This window comes from Egretta garzetta, unplaced genomic scaffold (genome assembly GCF_000687185.1).
Source record: "Egretta garzetta isolate BGI_Z169 unplaced genomic scaffold, ASM68718v1 scaffold18, whole genome shotgun sequence".
Classification (NCBI taxonomy): Eukaryota; Metazoa; Chordata; class Aves; order Pelecaniformes; family Ardeidae; genus Egretta; species Egretta garzetta.
In genome coordinates, this window is record NW_009260616.1 from 4,794,895 (window position 1) to 4,814,396 (window position 19,502).

At 36.0% G+C, this 19,502-nt stretch overlaps 1 protein-coding gene across 1 annotated transcript in view; it reads right to left on the reverse strand.

Annotated features, from left to right (window-relative positions):
* Positions 1–19,502, reverse strand: part of TBC1D32 (TBC1 domain family member 32) — an 80,229-nt gene that overhangs the window by 45,330 nt on the left and 15,397 nt on the right. Inside the window, exons 16-23 of the mRNA XM_009645194.1 lie at positions 14,546–14,673; positions 13,207–13,408; positions 10,149–10,231; positions 8,326–8,464; positions 7,630–7,717; positions 5,976–6,094; positions 5,230–5,346; positions 1,665–1,753 (exon numbers count right to left, since the gene is read on the reverse strand). Coding sequence (XP_009643489.1) covers positions 1,665–1,753; positions 5,230–5,346; positions 5,976–6,094; positions 7,630–7,717; positions 8,326–8,464; positions 10,149–10,231; positions 13,207–13,408; positions 14,546–14,673 — 965 coding nt within the window. The remainder of the gene's footprint in view (positions 1–1,664; positions 1,754–5,229; positions 5,347–5,975; positions 6,095–7,629; positions 7,718–8,325; positions 8,465–10,148; positions 10,232–13,206; positions 13,409–14,545; positions 14,674–19,502) is intronic.

The following is a 19,502-nucleotide window of genomic DNA, read 5'->3' on the forward strand; positions in this document are numbered from 1 at the left end:
AGTCCTGGCAGAACATGAAGCCTCTATTGAAAATTATATTTAAAGGTTTCAAAATTTTTTCCTTTATCTCATTACTACTTAATTATTAAGGTATCAAACACTTTTATGAGTAGGTTTCCACACTGAAAATACGACTTAATCTTTTCTTGAAATCTGTCAGTTTGATTGGATTTTCACTGGGTTTTTGACTTTGTCAGTGTCCAGCAGAAAATGTCATTACCACAGTGAACTCAAGCTCATCTTGTCTGTGTAACAATATAGCTTCTTTTACGTGATTACAGATGACCTTGTCACATTGCTCATACATGTAGTTATGGGTAGTTCCGTTACTTCACAGGATATAGGCCTTGTTAAAAATATTGCAAGCATTCAACACAACTTCAACACATGATCCATATATGTATGTGCCCGTCTCTGTCCTACAGCATGGGAGTTAACCACTTACGCGATCGGATTGAATAATTCATTTTTGCTTACACCTTACAAGGGTTCCTAATATTGTAGGAGAAATCTGTTCTTTTACCTTATAAAGTTAGAACACAATTTAAAAGCAAACTATTATTTTAAATTTTAAAACATCTCACTTTCCCTTATCCCTAATTAAATCAATGGGAGTTCTGTCAAGCTTTTTATGGAGTCAGTATAATCCTAAATGAAGAATAATATCTTATTTTTCAAATTTCATCTTAGGACTTCCCATTCTTATCCAACTAGTGATTTCCTCCAAAACAGCATTTATAACTTCTGATTTATATGACAAAATCATATATCTCTTAACTCCAAATTCTGCCACTGTTCATCTCCTTCATGCTCATCCTTATCAGCAAATTATACTGTATCTTACAGTTATTCATACATAGTATGAAATAATTTTACTGTGATATCAAAGTACAAATACAGCTGCAGAAAGCTGACATTGCAGTACTTAATCAGTTGGGCTATATCTTGCCCAAGCAAGGTTACCAAAATTTTCCATACTATGAAGTACAATCCAGCAGACCTTTTATTTTAATTGCACAAAATATGTTCATAACAAAAATATTAATTCAAGTATTTATATATTCAACTTCGGAAAACAGAAAAAATGCACAAAGTAATTTCTACATTAAAATATCATAAACCATTTAATATTACAAAACATGAGCATGACAGTGCGTATTTTAAGTGTTCCTCCAGGTTCAAGAAATATTTGGGATCAAATGGTACTCTACTTCTCAAAATAAGTTTTGGTGAAATTGGTGATAATTAAACCATCATATAAAAAAAAAATAATTACTGAGAGACTAGATAAACCAAACTGATCTAAATATGGTGCTGTACAAACCCTTTGTTTATTTTCGTATTTTGGTATGATTTTTAGTTTATGCACTACAGTGGATGTACCACATGTTCTTTTCAATCAACAATGGAAAATAACAACATGCAGTTTCTATTACTGCTTATCGTATTACAATATATCCATTTACAGGTAATAAGATTAAATTCATTGCTATTCTCATTTTGTAGGTCATTTTTCATTTAATCTTCTTATGTTAAAAAAGGGGGAATTTCACCTTCATGCATAATAAAAACCAAATAATGTTATCTTATCAGAAGCAACACATCCAACCGTGTTATATCCTATTTAGTTAATGCGACCAGAGAATAAAAAATGAGCATCTTACCTCAGACCAAAGATATGTGATTGTTCATAACTGAATAAGGAACGAATTTTAGCTTCTGAATTCAACATTATAAGCCTGTCAATGATATCCTGCCAAAGGAAGACAAATGTAAAAAACTCATGTATGATTTTATATTTTATGCACATAGTAGTTTCATAGGGATGTTTACTATAAAATGAAAGCTGTTATTAAAATGCACATTGAAATTATTTCTGTAAGAAGAGGCACTTTCTACCATAAAAATCAATGCCAAAAAGAAACCATACAGAAGGTTAGGGAGGAAAAAAAGGAAAATCTCAGTTAAAAAAGAAAAAAAAAAAAATCACTAAACATACAAAAAGATCCTAGCATATCAAGTATCCTAGTTCTTATTTAGTACTAAACCACAACAAAAACATTAAACTGGTTTTTCTATGTTTGAAATGTGTATTCATCTATTTTAAAGAAAAGAAGAGCAAACCCTTTAGTATCATACTCTTTCTGACACTGGTTAGTACTACATGCTTCATGCTTCAAAACATGGCCATTTATTCTCAGTGTAGCAAGGCTTGGCTTGGATGTTCATCCTACAGCATCTCATCCACAACAACCTGTGGGTGCTTCCCACTTCTTCCACAAATCCAACCTAGTTATCTTCCCCTCTGGTTCACTGCATATCCAAACTGCTGGTGAAGAAATAATTTCGTTATGAAAGACTAAGAAATGCACAAAAACATACTCTGATGTTATTGTCTCAGAGACAGATTGCTGTGCTATGGTCAGAAGGAACAAACTGCAAAGTCCTTATAAACTTTATTTAATCTGCATTAAATCCAAACTTTTTTTTTCCATGTATAATAAGTATAGTCTCAGAGACAGCAGAGTTATTATTCACCTGGTTAGATCAATAAGCCATTTCAATATGATATGAGAGAAAAGTTAGGATCCATACTTTCATGAAAGCAACCAAAGCTCTGGTTTTCAACACAGAGAAAAGGAAACTCAAGCAAAACTCCCAGTAGTAGGGGAAAAAAAAAAAAAAAAAAAAAAAAAAGCCAAAACCTGGAACTAAACTGTCTACATAAAATGCATTCTTATTCAAAATACAGTGAAACCATATTTTCCCTATTAGATTTTTGGGTGTATAGGGGAGAGGGCTGTGAAGAATGTACTTTTTTCACATAGCATGTTCACAGTAAAATTCACAATAAAACAATTCAACTCAGACCTCAAGGCTGTCCATAAAATTGGTAATGCAAGCAACTGATTTCTTTGGGGTTTAATATTTTTAGATATTTGCACATATGAAGAATTAAATGCCACGGGATATTTCTCCGGCAACAACCTCCTTCTCTCATCTACACATCAAAGCTTGGAGCCTGCAAAAGAGTAAAAAAAGCAGGCACAGAGAGAGGACTGTTGAGAAAGCAGACCGAGCTCTGATTTGGGATATTAGGGAGGAAGCTAATGAACAAGGTCCAACACAGGGCCCAATCAGAAAAATGTGCAGATAGATCTGCGCTGCTCAACTACAGAGCATAGCTTAAATATTACAGGTAGGATGCCATCTACTTTGAATACCTAAGATACACCATCTAAATATAAGATTCTTCATAATCGCTGGGGAAAAAAAAAAAAAAAAAAAAAAAAAAAAAGAAAATTCACATGCTTTAACCTGTCTTTCAAAGCTTCAGATCTGTAGGGTACCTTCCAAGCTGGTTTCCATTGCATATGTGTACTGTGGAACCTCTCAAAGGAAGAGTGGAGGCAGGCAGAAGGACCTTGATTCCCCTCCTCCATTTTTTAAAATATTTTTATATGGCAAACACAGTAAAAAACAAACAAACAAACAAACCTGGCATGTATTAAGAAAAATTTTCCTATGGGCACAAAATAAAAACCTGATTAGTTAACAGTTAAAAGTAAAAGCCCAACTGATAATCTGTTCACTCAGTGATGCAACGAACTACCCAAAAATACGAAGGAGGAAAAAATGTTTAAGTCCTGTGTATTTAAGAAATAAAGGGCATACAAAGATGATTAAGTCCTGTGCAGTATCAAATACAGTTCAGCATAAATATTACTAGTGAGGTTCTGTGGCAAAGTGACATGTTTCAGAAACAAAGAAAAACAAAGCACACAAAGCAATTAGGTCTTCTAAACAAATCTTCTAGTGGCACCAAAATTGCTTTTACTTTGCTTTCTAACCATAGTTACATCTGGTCAAATCTTTTATCTTTAGCTTTCTGCAATCACTGCCCAAAAAATGTGGTTATAACAAGTCTGTAAGTCTGCTTAACCCCAGAAGTTTTCTGAATACTTAGACTTAGCCATTATATGCTAAATTAACGTTAGAAGAACTATTTCCCTTCTGTTAACTGCATAACCTTGGATGTCTGGTTTAGGCTTACAAAACTAATGTTGCATGGTAGTTAAGTGAGACAAATCCCATCCAAAACATCTGTAACTGTTCAGGGAACTTTGAACAATTGTATCAGTATTGCTATTTCTGGAAAGCTAGAGAATTCCGTCAAAACACTGGAGTGCCTCAAAAGCCGAAATAACACAGGCTTTCAAAAAAATCACAAAAATCATTACAAGACCACAGTCTGAATGCTCTCAAATGGCTATCACCTTCAACACATATCTATCTCCCCCGCTCCCAGTGCCTCAGAAAACTTTGAGGACTGAACAGAACTATCTACTGGTGGATGCACCAACATTCAGTGGACTGGAAAAATGAAATTTATCATCCCATTTCCTCCTGAAATCATCAAAACAGTATTACAAAAAAGAACTACAAAAACCCCTTGCAAACACAACACACACTACCATGATTTACTCTGTCTACACAACTTAAACTACCACCAATCCCGAGCTTCTGCTAAACAAACACTTTAACACAACAGCAATTCAAAGTGCTAGCTCATTAGAAAAAACCCTGATTTTAACTGCCACTCAAGGTCACAGATTAAATTCGCCTCTGTTTTGTAGATGAGAAAAAACCCAAAATGGATTGCAGTTGGATGAACTAATATAAAATAATATTAAATACAGAAATGGTAATACTATTTTTCTTAGGACTGAAATATGCTCTAATAAGTAACTTTCCAATTAGTGATTTTTTCTGTGTGTGAATCATCTGTGCTATCAAGAAAGCCTGAGATTTGGTTTTGGTTTTTTTTTTAATTTCTGTTTAAATCCACAGATAGTGCAATATTATATAAACTACAAGTATAGATATTTTCCAGCATGTAACTGTATGCACACACACAGGTGTTTATTTATGTCGCTTTTTTTTTTTTCCTATGGAAAAACACAATTCTAATACAAGCCAGGAAAGATTATTTTTCAATTAGGCATCAAATTTTATATTATCTTTAGGATTTCAAAACAAAAATTTAGGCTAACATGAAGTGATATGTGCATATACTGCCCTCATGCTGTATATATACAAAATGCAGAAAATTTCAAAATCTTTCAGTAAGAAGAAAAAAACTTATTCTATTATTACAGTAACATTTTCTCAGGAAAAATGTCTTCACAGAAGTATTTATTTTGATTTCAAACTAAAATCTATACTTACAATAATATCTGTAGGTACTTCACGGAGTGAATACATTGGTTTATTTGGTATATCTCGTTTACTCAGGAGCTCAAAAACTGCAGGGTAAGTGAGCAAGTTTATCAGAGTCAGAAAAGACTAGAGAAATGAAAAAAAAGGGGGAACAAAAAGGGAATGATAATTGGTTAAGTATAACCAAGTAAACATTAACAATAATTTGCCATTTACTTTAAGTTTGTTCTTATCCTCCTTTGTAGGCTGAACTTGACATAAACAGGGCTGCCAACTTGCAGACTGCAAACCTTGGCAGGTGCCTATATAATCTAAAGGGGCAATAGCATCTGTGAAATATATATTATCTATGAAATTGTATAAGCAATTTTGAAAAATACACTATTTTCATTATCACATAATTCTGAAATCTAGAGACACAGCATACCCTAAAACACATCACTCTCCCTGTTCTTACTACAGTAGTTAGAGACATGAACTGATAGCCAGTACTTTAAGACTTTCACTTTTGTCAAGATTGTTATTTATTAGTTTATATTTACTTTAACAGATCCTTGGCACTGTGACCTGTCATTCAACACAGGAATCCTTTTAATCAGCCATCATTTGACTACTGTATTATACTAATTTTGCCCCACATGCCAAGAAGCAGGCATGGTTGTAGCAAAAATTTACAGAAAAGTATGTATCATCCTATCTGAAATACAGGACTGTTCTTTTCCATGCAAATATAGAAGATAAAAGTATTTTCTCACCTTCTGACAGCTTTGGTCAATAGGGTCAACTGGAGTAGATTTGGGTTGGGTTATCCTCAAATCATCTTTTCCACACTCCAAAAGAGCCCATAATTCAGTTACAAGTGCTTTTATAAAGCCTAAAACAAATTTTTGTTCTAATCATGAGAATGGCAAGAATACCAGAAAAAACAATTTTCATATTAAAAATAATTTTATTCCATAATTCTAACTCAGATTCTCAAAATTCTCTACATTGTGGACTACAATTTCACAAGACAGACTGCCTGAGGGTTACTCTCCTGCTATTCTCAATGCTTTAGTCAGTGGTCTACTTATATTCAGTCTAAAATCTACAGCAACAGTTTCCAAAGACTATTACACTAGAGCAGGATGATATTTATATATCTTCCATGTAAATGAGCTGCTGACCTTCATTAACAAGTTACCTGCTACAGATCAAGGCTTAGCTAGTATTGGCTCTATGGTTTTAAAAATATAGATTTACTATAACTCATTAATAAATGAAAACATACCACAATGAAAAGTTAAGAGATGAAAAAAATCTTTTTAAGAGAAGCACTACTAGCTGAATTAAAAATGTTAAATATTAAAATAGAAGAAGAAAGATAGCCATCTAACTCTGAAATCTCCAAATGTAAGTTACAGGCTTAATACAAACTTCACATACATTACACAATCTCCTCTCAGGGCTGAAAAAATCAATGTTTATTATTTTTGGTCTACCATTTGTCCTTGATGCCAAGGGCCATAAGAAGCAACTTGGCTGAGAACCTTAAACAGGACAGATGGGTTCCTCCTCAAGTAGATCTGCTCCCTGCTTTCTGAAAGATCCCAGAGGCACAAATAATATGCAACTAACAATGTTTCCTTGACTAGCAGAATTTGCCTGCCTTTCTGACAGTCTTCCAGTCAAGTCATTTTTATTACACACAACCCACTTCTAGATACTCAGAGAGAATACTTGTAACTTTTGTACCTCACGGACTTCCTTAGCAACTTTAAGACAGCAGCTTTACTTTATTGATAAGATGCTTGCTTTAACACAACGACTACCTAGACCACTGGGTGGCATGGCCGCTGAGTTATCTTCAGAATGAATCTGAAGGGACTTTGTGGTATGTGCTGACATATGAGAAGGATCATCAATTCAGAAAATCTCAATTCCATCGCACTATTGTGTAAGAGCATCAATGACATTCAGGTCTTTGCAGCTTTTCACTCTTTGAGCAGTCGGTAAGCATGGAAAAGTACATTAAAATTACAGAAATCAACAGTTACTAATTTTGATCTGTAGATGTATATGAAGTGCTCGCAAATTGTTAGCAACTTATTTTTTAACAGATGTAAATGTCTTCATACACACACAGAAAATTTCTGGAAACCCAAGCCAATGAAGTAAAGGTTTTGCATAATGTAAGAAAAAAAAAAAAAAAAAACCAAAACACCCTGCATCAAGATAAGTGAATGACTTAAAAGCTGGAAAGAATAAATTTCCATCAAGAAGAAATCAATAGACATTTAAGCAGTCGTTGCTAATACTGCATAATTATTCCACTCAGTTGATCTGTTTTAACATCTTTCTCACTGTCTTTTTCTAATATGTGTGACTACAGCATGAAACTATTCATAACATCATCCTCCTTCAATTTACCTGAACTCTGTAGAGCTACTGCACCTGTTGGTGTTGTTGCCATTTGTGTAACAATCACTCTATTACCAAACTCTTCATACTCATTTGTCTGTTAGTAACAAATATAAAAGCACAGTGTTAGTTATTCAGAGGGCAAGAAAATCTCAAATGATCTCTTAAATATTGATCTTTCCTACATTTGTTTACAGAATTTAATCCACTGCATGGTTAGACTTGAACAGTTCACAGAGACTATCCTCTACAGACTCACCAGGGTCAGATTCTAAACCAAACATCTTATTTAAATGCAAAATAATATGGTTGAGACATGCAACATCAGCAAAGAATAACCACATTAGTATTATAATGGTTTTTGCACACATCCTGTAGGATGTCTGTAACATGGTTTTTATCCTAAAACGCATATTATCTGATATTTGGTTACATTTCAAGTATTGTCTAGCCTATCTCAATTTCAACACCACCTACCAACTTGGTCTAGAAAAATTTGCACTTAGAAGGAAAAAGAAAAAAAATATTTTGCTTGGCATTTCAAACTACAGTAAAAAGTCAGAGAAATATACATTTTAAATTAATTTTTGCAAAAATTATGTGACATAATGGTTTCTGAATTTATTTTCTTATTACTTTCTTTCTTCTTTATTTTATTATAATCACTAAAAGAAAGAACAACTGCACAGACTCTGTAATGCTTACCTGGAGTTTTTTTGATAAACTGCTGAACATAAAGTTCACGCAGTCATTCATGGTGCCTGTACTATGAAGCAGAAATAGTCCCTTGGGTGTGGCAGAAAAATTTAGCAAGGCATCTAACAAAGTCTCTTCCCATAACAAACTGCAAGAGTAGCAAAATAATAATTTAAAAAGATATGTAAAAAAGCATGGGAAAAAAGAAAATCTACATTTTCTAACTTTGAAAAACAACACCACTTCATTCACTGGACTCTATGTTTATGTTAGTTTAAAAAAAGCATTGGGGAAAGTTGTAATATGTATGAGACTGCATTTTGTACAAACATTCAAACTCATCCTGTGAAACTAAAGTTAGGTAGGAATACAGAACAGAAGATGATGTAATGGGGAACCCAAAAGACCCATGCCATCCTTAAACACACTTATGACTTACTATCTTATTCTAGACAAGTTTTTTAAGGTATTAATGTGGCAGTTACAAATTGGCAAAGCAAGCACAGAATTTATCACCGATGTAAACACACTATGAGGAACTAATAAAAACACACATTTGAGGAGATAAAGGCTCCTACTAGAAATTAGTACAGAATTATGAAAATAAGGTGTACAGAATTATGAAAATAAGGTGCTACAGATACACAAGAGCTTCATGTACTAACAGCAGTAAATGGAAAATATTTCCTACAGACATGGCAGGAAGAACAGCTATTGGAAGAATAAAGACACCCTCTGCCCTACAAAATATTCTGTGCCCTAAAAAGAAAAGTTAAGCAATCACATCACCTTTGACTAGGTAGCACCCCTGCAGGTATCACTAGACTTGTGATTCTGCTTCTCTAAAAGCATTTGCTTACTGGATTCTCATCTTTAGTTCTCATTTCCCACTTTTGACTCCTATCACCAGCAAGCAGCATGCAGCTTTTCTCATAGCAGTCAACCATTACCCCAAACTTTAACCACTTCTCCTGCAGAATCCCTGCCGTGTTATGTTCAGAAGCAAAAACTTCACCCAGAAATATATCAGCATGTCTTGTTCCATAGTCAAATGAGAAATCTAGATGCTAGGAGGAAATTGTAGTTTATGTCAATGGAAGTGATTAGGGACAGCCTCCTCAGTCAGAGCTCTGCATCCCTAGAGTTCTTTTTACCACTAGATTTGAGTTGCTATAACCAGTTCACATGCCACCACTACAGACTAAAGTAATAACTGCTGAGGTATCTTTGCAAATTGTACATGAAATCTATGGCAAATATAAACAAGAATGTACTTAATTAACTAGGTTCTCCACTAACACCAACATCACCTTGAATCTGTCAGGCTCACAAATATTTGTGTGTTTCTCATCTTAAGGCATACAAACATCTATAAAGGGACAATACGTTTTAGAATAAAAGGAAGGATACCTTTTGCTTAGTATGCATCAGGCTTTCGGCCAGAATGCCACCAGTCTTGCTACATAGTATTTTGAAGGTGTAGATACCATTCACCAGAACAGCATTTTAAATTAACACCACGTCAAAGCCATAAGATAAACTTTGACAGCTATTTTGTTTTATGCTTTCTGATTCACATTTTCCTCAAACCAATTTCTGTAGTCAGAGAAAATCAACTATAAGTCAATTTTACATAGATTAGACACAACTCTGTAAGCCAAGAAATTCCTGAAAGGTCAAGAACAATTTTGTCACTCTACAGAGAAGCATGCTAGGATGACTTCACTCCCTCTACCTACCCCTATGTTTTTGGCAAAAAACCACAGGGCTGTGCATAAAGTAGCAGTGTGTGTTCATACTTGTGCATGCATATACATTAAGCATCAACTTACATGTTTTTTAACTCTAGACTTATTGACGAAGTCGAGTCTGCACCAGTTACAGGAGTGGGTACTCTTTCTGAAAGCAAACTTGTCTGTGAAATAAAAAAATAAATAAATACCTCCTTACTGTTTGTTTACACCATTTTTAAACTCCACATCTTGGTCATTCTCTTGTTATATATTAAAAAAAAATAAAAAAAAAATTAAAAAAAATAGCGATCAGGTTGTAGTCCAGCCTTTGGCACAGAATACTACACACTACGTTTTTTATTCCAGAAAAGCTTTTTTTTTTTTCCTTGGGTATAAACCATTTTAAAGCTAGCACATTTTTAAATTTTTTGTTAAAATGCTTAAAATAAAGAACTCTTTCTTATTACTTTTTAACTGGAGACTCCCAAACCAAAAAAGGGCATTAAATAGAAAAAAAAAAAAATATCAGAAAGCAACTCTACTCCACTTCTGTCACAGGTAATGGAAATAAGAGCCTCTGGAGTCAACAACTCAAAATAAAAACTGGCAGAATTACTTAACAAATTTTATTTGTTTATAGATTATATAAATTTCTCTGTATCAGCATGGATATAAGTAGAGCTACAGACATAGACATATATATATTTTTATAGTTGATGGAGTTTCTAATTTAAATGATATTTGCAAATGATTGGTGTGGAAAACGCTGTATATTTAAGATGAATGAGTGAAGCTGATTTGTTTCTAGGGTTAAAAAGCATATTATACCACTGAAACGAAAGTGAGCAGTCATTGATTTACACTCTTATAAACATGATCTAATAAATCCACAAAAGATTCCTCTATTAAACTAGCCACTTGTCCTGGATCTGTTAAGTTCCCTTTTTATTATCATCTGTACAAATTCTGTCCCAGAATTCCAGCAGAATCTGCCAAAAAAACCCTGTTTCTCGATCAGTCTTAAAACTCCAGGAGATGTGTAAAATAGGAAGAAACAAATCACCAGTCTATCCATTAAAAAAACCTGTTGCTACTGCTTGGACAGAGTCCACCAAAATCCACCATTTTTGGTACACTATAAATGGTAGAATATTTTTATGAACTGCAGATGTTTTAAAATTGAACAATGACAGAAAATAATTTTTAAAGTAATCAACATGACAGGGTTGAAAATGTGACTTTCCTGTACTAACTTGTCAGTTCCTGAACTCCTGAATATGCAGATTCCACTTCAGCCTCAATTTAACCTCCAAAGTGATGTGAAAAAGCAGCATTTCATCAGTTGTTTCATTTTTTTTTTTTAAATTAGACACATTCAGCCTACTTATCTTGTATGTATCAAAACAATTTGTCTAAATTATGTTCTATACCATAATAAAGGATTTTAATGTGCAAAGAAGTCTTTTGTGCACGTGCAAATGCTGTGGTGCGTTAGAGCAAATAACTGGAAATGCCCATCAAAAGCATGTAACAGTCTGCCTGTGAAAAATATTAAATAGAGTAGCAGGTTAGTTCAAGTAAGACTGACTAGTTACACAATAGGAAAGCACAAGACGACAGATTGTTATGTAAATTACAGCATGACTCAAGTGAACTAAACTCCTTAATTCAATGAAAACCTAAAGTTCTCAATGCAAGGAAGAACATAAGTTTCAAAACCAACGTTCTTCAATGAGAAGCAGCTTACTGTGATATAATTATGATTGTAAGTAATAATATATTTTTAATCAAAATGTATGCTTTCATGATAATATTCATATATAAAAGCAGTGACAAATACCCACAAGCTGGCGATTTAGGTCTCTCCTATTCCTGTTCTTTCTGATATTTTCTGCCTCAGCTTACATTGTGACTGTGCTTCTAAAATTTCTAATCATAATACAAGCATACAGCATTTGACAGGAAGAATGGCGGTTCCATTCTCTTTCCTTTGCATTCAATCTCTCTCCCGCTTCCTTGCCTCCAAAAAAATCTTTAGGGTTTTAAGCCAAGTTTTTCTTCCAGCTTGGTCTGATCCTTCTCTAAGAAAATATTTTACAATCACTGGAGGGAAAAAAAAGAGATAGTTCCATTTTTTCAGTATAAAGTGAGACAACACAGCAAAATTTTGGTTTTCCACTATGAGTCCTAATGCCTATAGTTTAAAAGATGCTTTCGGTTTAGCTGGAAGCCAAAGTTGAAGCTTTGTATGCTACCCTTACTTAAATGCTGCCGATGTTGTTTTAATGATTCGAAGGTTTGTTTGAATTCTACTTCACTGTGAACTTTTTGAAAACTGTTCTTGCAGCATCTGCTGTCATTGTTCCATATGATCTAAATTTTTATAGTAATAGATAAGAACTTTCACATCGCATATAGGTCTCAGAACAATGAAACCAGAAAAGTTTATAGTGAATAAAGCAGAGAGACTCATATACCTTGTTCAGTACATTTATAACAGAAAGCAGAATATGCAGAACTGTTGAACCCAAGCTCTTTCATGCAGAGAAAGCATTAGACTAGCAATCAAACTGAAGTTGGAGTACAGACTCCACACTTTGTAAGACACCCAAGTACGCAGGTAAGACAAGAACTCCTGCCTGGCACTTCTCATTATGGTCTCTTCTCATTTCAATGCCATCTAACTATTTAAGTCAAATGTACGGAATCTCCTTTTTTTCCTCTGTATCTCCCATCAAAACTAACTAGTTTAACCTAAAAATTACTAAGACCACATCTCAGGAGTTTTTCATTTCAAAATATCCCAAAGCAAGAGTGAAGACCGGATCTGTGGTGGACACTGGTTATCATGACATCAGGGGACCTCTAGCATCAAGGACAATGTCTGGAAAGGAGTTGATCTATGATTGATAGCTCTATTTATGCATCTTGAGAGTTCGTGGTTTAATCTTAAAGCACAGAAATCTCAAACTAAGATTCTTCTATGTTCATATACAGAAGGAAAGTTTGAAAAGTAAGACTTAATTTTTAGAACAATTCCAAGCATTATCTCACTACTTAAATATAAGCAATCTGAAGCAAAGAACAACTATTACATAAGCTGAACCTCTTACAGTAAGATTTTTTTCCAATGTTCCCAATCCAAAACAGGATTTACCTTTTTCCAGGCCTCTCCGATAGATTCATGCAAGCCATAAGGAATTAGCATCTGCAGGCCTTCACAAGTTCTGTACATCTGACGGCATATAAAAATGAAAGCTCCTTTAACAACTGGCAAAATCTCGGATCCAGATAAAAGAGAAATGTCGTCATGAAGAAGTTTCTTTGTAAACTGAACAATTACATGAACAGCTGTAGGACTAGAAATAAAATAAGACTTTTAAAATGTTGTTTTGTAGTCATCAATAAGCCTTGAAACAAACCCTCTGACTAAACTTATTTAAATTTTTGTAGGGGAAAAGAAACTATGGAAAGAAACTATGACCCATTATGGAGTGGCCAACTATATTATAACTTGTAACACCAGTCAGAAGAAATTAAATGTACAGCAAGTGATTTTACTTGGGCTACAGGTCTACATAAAGCAAAAATGCATCCATTGTCTTCCATCCAGCCCACCATGAACTACACAGGCTGTGTGTTTGATAGGAGTCCCGTTGGGAAGAGTAACAACCCAATCATTTTAGCTTCTGCTTAATCAGTGTTAAGGATATCACTAAAAGGAAAAATTTGTTCTTGTTTTTCGTATCTGAGATCTCCTTCTGAAGTCTTCTAGGCTTGCAATGCAAAGGACAACTCTTTCTCCAAAACAGTCTTATTTCCACCCCTCCTTAAAAACATATGCAACTTCCGAGATTCTTCCACTTAGAAGACATACATTCCATACATTTCATGACCTGCAGCTTAGATATTTTTAAAGGCTAGTGTCAGTTTTACTACCCTGTTTCAAGTTTTAGCATCAGGTAACAACATACTACCCACAGGATCACACAGATCCTAAGTTAGGTACAGTGTTACGAACATCAGCTTCTGATACAAGATCTGTCTCTATTAGATTTATTGAAAAGTAAATGCTATATTAAACCTATTAAACCTATTCTTTCAAAAATCAACCTAATTTTTTAATATTTATTCTAAAAACAAACAAACAAAAAACAGAGAAAAAAGTCCTTTGGCCTGAAGAGCAGCACTATGAATGTAACGGATCTACATTCAGAGAAAGGTAAGCTCTCACATGAGTAAGAAAATCAAGTAAACCATGGAAGTGCCCCTTAAGAAAAGTATTTCTTTAAATTGTCATTTCACCTGGTTATAGACATAACTGTCTTCCTAATACATTCTCTAAAACACTTACTACTTTACTTGATAATGATATATTTTACTCCAAACATAAACAAATCATGTTATAGATAAAGGAAAAAAGAAAAAATGAGTCTCGTAAGACTAATGTAATTCATCAAAGTACTCATTAATGCTATTCATTAATGTACTCTTACCTATCTTCCTTGGCGTTTTTTTCATTTTCTCCATAAAGAAGAAGAGAAAGACCATCTTCTACTGCAGCGATCCTTGCCAAAATATCAGCTACGTCAATTAAAGTGGTTTCAATACAATTTATATACAACTATTTGGAAGAAAGAAAAAAAAGGGGTTGATTCAATGTTTTTGTGGAAGCTGTTTATTCAAGTCTGGCTTATGTATACAGAACCTGAAGGTCAGTTTTCTGATGATTGCTATGTTCAAATGCCGTCACATAGAAATCTTCATCACAAATGGCAATAATTGTCACTTTTAATGATTATGGCAGAAGTTCAATGACTGCCCAGATATAGAGAACAGTAATTTCTAAACTCCTTTTTCTCTTTTCCCACCATGAATGTGGAAAGGCTCTTGATATGCCATCTAGGGGTATAAGAGCAATACCTCAATCAAGGTGAGAAACATGCTAACTCCCTCATTGCTGCATATGCATTGGAAACTATCTGGCTAGAAATTGAATTCTAGTTCCCAAGAAGATCTTCTGTGTCCACCTCGTTTCTAGGCTGCAATAGGTCCTGTTAACTTTGGAATCACGAGGAAAGTCCTCCCCACTGGAGCAAAGCAAAAATCATCTGCCAATTCCTTATTCACTTCAGAGCACTGTATAGGTGCAAATAGGCTGTAATCAAGCAGATGAACATTTAACACTGGGATTCAGACTGTTCCGTCTGGTACCATCACTAATGAACACACTACCCGAATTAATGCTAAATCAGCCATTGCTCATTCATAAGTGAAGTCACTATTCCAATAGTAGACAAGCAGAACATGGGCGCTCCATTAAGAACCTCTCAGGGAGCGGCAAGGACAGGATGCTCCACAAGGGAGGAGAAGCCAGGAATTGAGCGTGATGACAAGGCAGGCAGAGGGCAGTGGCTTGCCACCAACTGGGTGGGCAATCCCACCATACCCAAGCAAGGTGAGCAGACAGGGTCCAGTGATAGTCACTAGGTTCACCCAACAGCCCCGATCCCCTCCACAGTGGTGAGGGAGATCGAAGTTTAAGCCAGAAAGCCGAGTCAGTGAGTCAGAGTCAGCTCCAGACAGTCATCAGGGTCAGAAACAGCCCAATGATCACCATGCAACTGGATCTATAGTGACAAAGCAGGTCTGAGGCAAACAAGCAAAGAAGTCATGTCTGTGGGTCAGGGTTCAGATCCATGGGGTGCTAGGCTTCCATGCCACAACAACATAGCACAGGCAAGGAATGAGGACAAGACTCTCAGTTTAAAAAACACTCCTGAGTGGAAAGTAGAGTAAGTTCACACTGAGGCTTATTAGCAGAGTCATTGCTAGGCAGATTTCTGCCGAGGCTTCCTAGCAGAGCTTTCTCAAACAGCTCTCTTCAAGGCTGGATACCCACACTATTACCTATGCTGGCCCTGAGCCCGGGCTGCAAGCCCAGGGGAGGGGAAGTAACAGGGAGATGTGCCAAGGGTCTGACAGTAGACAGCAGCTGTAATTCTGCAGGACTTATGCAATGTCCTAAAAGGTGCTCACCAAAATTGTGTTCCTGCCCATATGGCTCAGTAATTTGGTCATAGAATCATAGAATGTTTTGGGTTGGAAGGGACCCCTAGAGGTCATCTAGTCCAACCCCCCTGCAGGAGCAGGGACACCGCTAACTAGATCAGGCTGCTCAGAGCCCCGTCCAACCCGGCCTTGAATGCTTCCAGGGATGGGGCCTCCACCACCTCTCTGGGCAACCTGTTCCAGTGTTTCACCACCTTCATTGTAAAGAACTTCTTCCTTATATCTAGTCTAAACCTACCCTGGTTTAGTTTAAAACCATTACCCCTTGTCTTGTCACTGCTGGCCCTACTAAAAAGATTTTCCCCATCTTTCCTATAGGCCCCCTTTAGGTACTGAAAGGCCGCAATCAGGTCTCCCCGCAGCCTTCTCTTCTCCAGGCTGAACAAGCCCAACCCCCTCAGCCTGTCCTCATAGGAGAGGTGCTCCAGCCCTCGGATCATTGTTGTGGCCCTCCTCTGGACCCGCTCCAACACTTCCATGTCCTTCTTGTTTCATCCACCAGCACCCCCAAGTCCCTCTCGGCAGGGCTGTTCTTGATCCTTTCTTCCCCCAGCCTGTACTGATACCGAGGGTTACCCCAACCCAGGTGCAGGACCTTGCACTTGGCCTTGTTGAACCTCATGAGGTTCACACAGGCCCACCTCTCTAGCCTGTCCAGGTCTCTCTGGATGACATCCCGTCCTTCTGGTGTGTCAACTGCACCACTCAGCTTGGTGTCATCAGATGATCAGAGTGTACCTTCTCACCCAGGGACTGAGAAACACTCCAAATTCCTAGGACTTATACACAAATGCGCTTACAAAGGAGGAGGACAGTTTTCAAAATGAGAAGTCCTTCTTTGGTAGCTTCCCCCTACCCACACCCAGGACAATAGAGTGGAGTCAACAGTGAGATGAGCTAGGGGGGATTACTATTCCCAGTAACACTTGCTAAATATCTAATATGTCAGAATGGGGAATAAAGCACCACTCTGGTAAAGTTTAAGTCCACTGCTTAAATCTTTTCCGCTCTTCTGTTATTCATCAAGGACAGCCAGACTCACAAGAGAAATTATTTTTAAAATGTTATGCAATCCAGCTCCTGCTTCTTCTCTTACAGGTAGCTCTATATTTTATATAGTGCACAGAGGAAAAATATATAGTCTTCCTACTTTAAAATTTATGGAATTTACTATTAATGACGATGGTCAAAGGAACCCAAGAGAAAAACACCATTTTGACTTTGTTTTTTTAGTTAAAATTTTGAGTGATACAGAGGGTTAAAAATCTCCCTGACCTTTTAATTTTAGGTTACTGGGTACCACTGTTCAGGATTCTAAGAAAGGAATACACTGTGCTGGCACTGTTTCTTCAAGAGTGTTACTATTTCACTTTCCCTGTGCAACACCAAAAAAAAAAAACCCCAAACCCAAAACCATAGTGTTTATTTAAAATGTGAATGCAATGTCCTACACCAGCTATGCTGCAGCAGCAACTCAGGGGCTATAGAGCCTAAAAGGTCAATACTTCTGCCCACAAACTGATCCTTCAACAACTCCTGCTTATGGCCACCAGAGCTTCTCCTCCCCTCTCTAGTACGGATACACAATACTGCTCTGCTTTAAAAGGCAAGTAAGGCTTGCGCTTATCTGAGAGAATTCAGAGCTCACATGTAAAATAACAGCATTGTTTGTTCATTTAGGCCTCCTGTATAACCAAATTGCTCCATAGTCAGCTCCAGTGCTACCACCCCCCAAGCCCTGCTGAAGAGAGATGTGTGCGTGGCCATAAGCCTTCCTTCTGAGATAGTCATGGTCCAGTATCAGAGCCCAGAATTAGGATTCCTGGGTGTCTAAGAAGTGCCAATGGTTTGGCTGGGAAGCAAAACCAGTTCAAATTCTTGTAAAAGAGGAAGAGGGTCACTCTAACTTTGTCTACCTTTTCCAGCTATTGGTTTGCCAGATGCAATACAAAACAATTTGCCTCTCCACTAGAACAAGTATGACATACTCCAGATTCGCAACACATAACCAACCTACTACAGCTACTGTGCATTAAATATTCCTGACACGACCTGTTTTTTTAAACAGGACAGTTAGTAAGTCACAGGAGGGCTTACAATTTCTTAAGAGATCAGCTACCTATGACAGACAGCTGAGCATGACAGAAACAAAAAAAAGGGAAGAACCAATAAATGTTGAGATAATTTCAACTATTAATGTGTAACAAAGAAGAGAGACAGTTATATATGCTTTAGAAAACCATGTGACCACAGAGATCGCCTGGGGGATTACACAGGCCTCCATCGCAGCAAATCAATGAAGTATTGCCTTAGCACTGTTTTTAAATTTGACTATCCATGTTCAAAGCATAGGCAGGCTCAGTCATTTTTTTGTACTTGAAAAAATCTGCACTAAATTAACAAGACAAAGTTTTAATCTTGCAAAAGCATCCATAGATAGCCTTATAATAAAATGTGTAATGTTACTGTACTCAGTACAAATACCCACAGAAGAGCTAAATTATTGACATGATCAAGTTTTGCAGGACTGCAGTTTTAAGCTTTACAGAAATATATACTTTAAAATATTTACTTGGAAACTGATTCTTTACAGTTTTTAAATACCATTGGAGTATTTTATATAGGTAAAAATATTTTCTTTTCTGAAAAATAAACAAACTGCACTGAAAAATGGTAGGAGGATACTGACAAAATTCAACTTTAAGAACCTAGATAAGATATGCAAGTTAGGAACCAAGACTGTCTTTGCAAGCACGAGTCTCAGGAATTAAACTCAAAACTTCTCAGCCATTAGTTTCTCTCAAAGTCTCTTTATGTAAGACAGCTCAGGCTCCTCCATGGGCATTTCAGACCCTCAGCCTCACTGTCTTGAGACTTACAGTCACCTAGATCAATTAAATCATCTCAGTCAAAACAAAAACAGTAGGACAGGCTGCAACTATAACTAGACTTTCAAGAACCAAGTGGCAGATAATGTTTCCCAAGATTATTACAATTCTTACAGAAATATTTAAAAACAAAACTCAAACTCTTCCTTTTACCAATTCAGAAAATAATAAATTTTCATGAAGAATTACATGTCTATACTAACTATTGAGCACACTTAACTTCAAGTTGCCAGCTGAATTTAAACAGGAATAAAAGTAGGTTGCCTTTTAAATAGCAGGTAGAGCAAATAAGCATCCGAGAAATATCCAAGACACACAAAAACATTGGAAGAAAAAAAAAAACCACAAAAAATTAAGCGATGTCATTTTCCCAAGGGAACAGTCTTACTACAGCAGAATTTTTGCTACTATTAACAAGATTTCAGAAAAAACAAGTTTGTCAGACCAATCATAATGACAGCCTACGCAACTTAAGGCATGCTATAATAGCTAA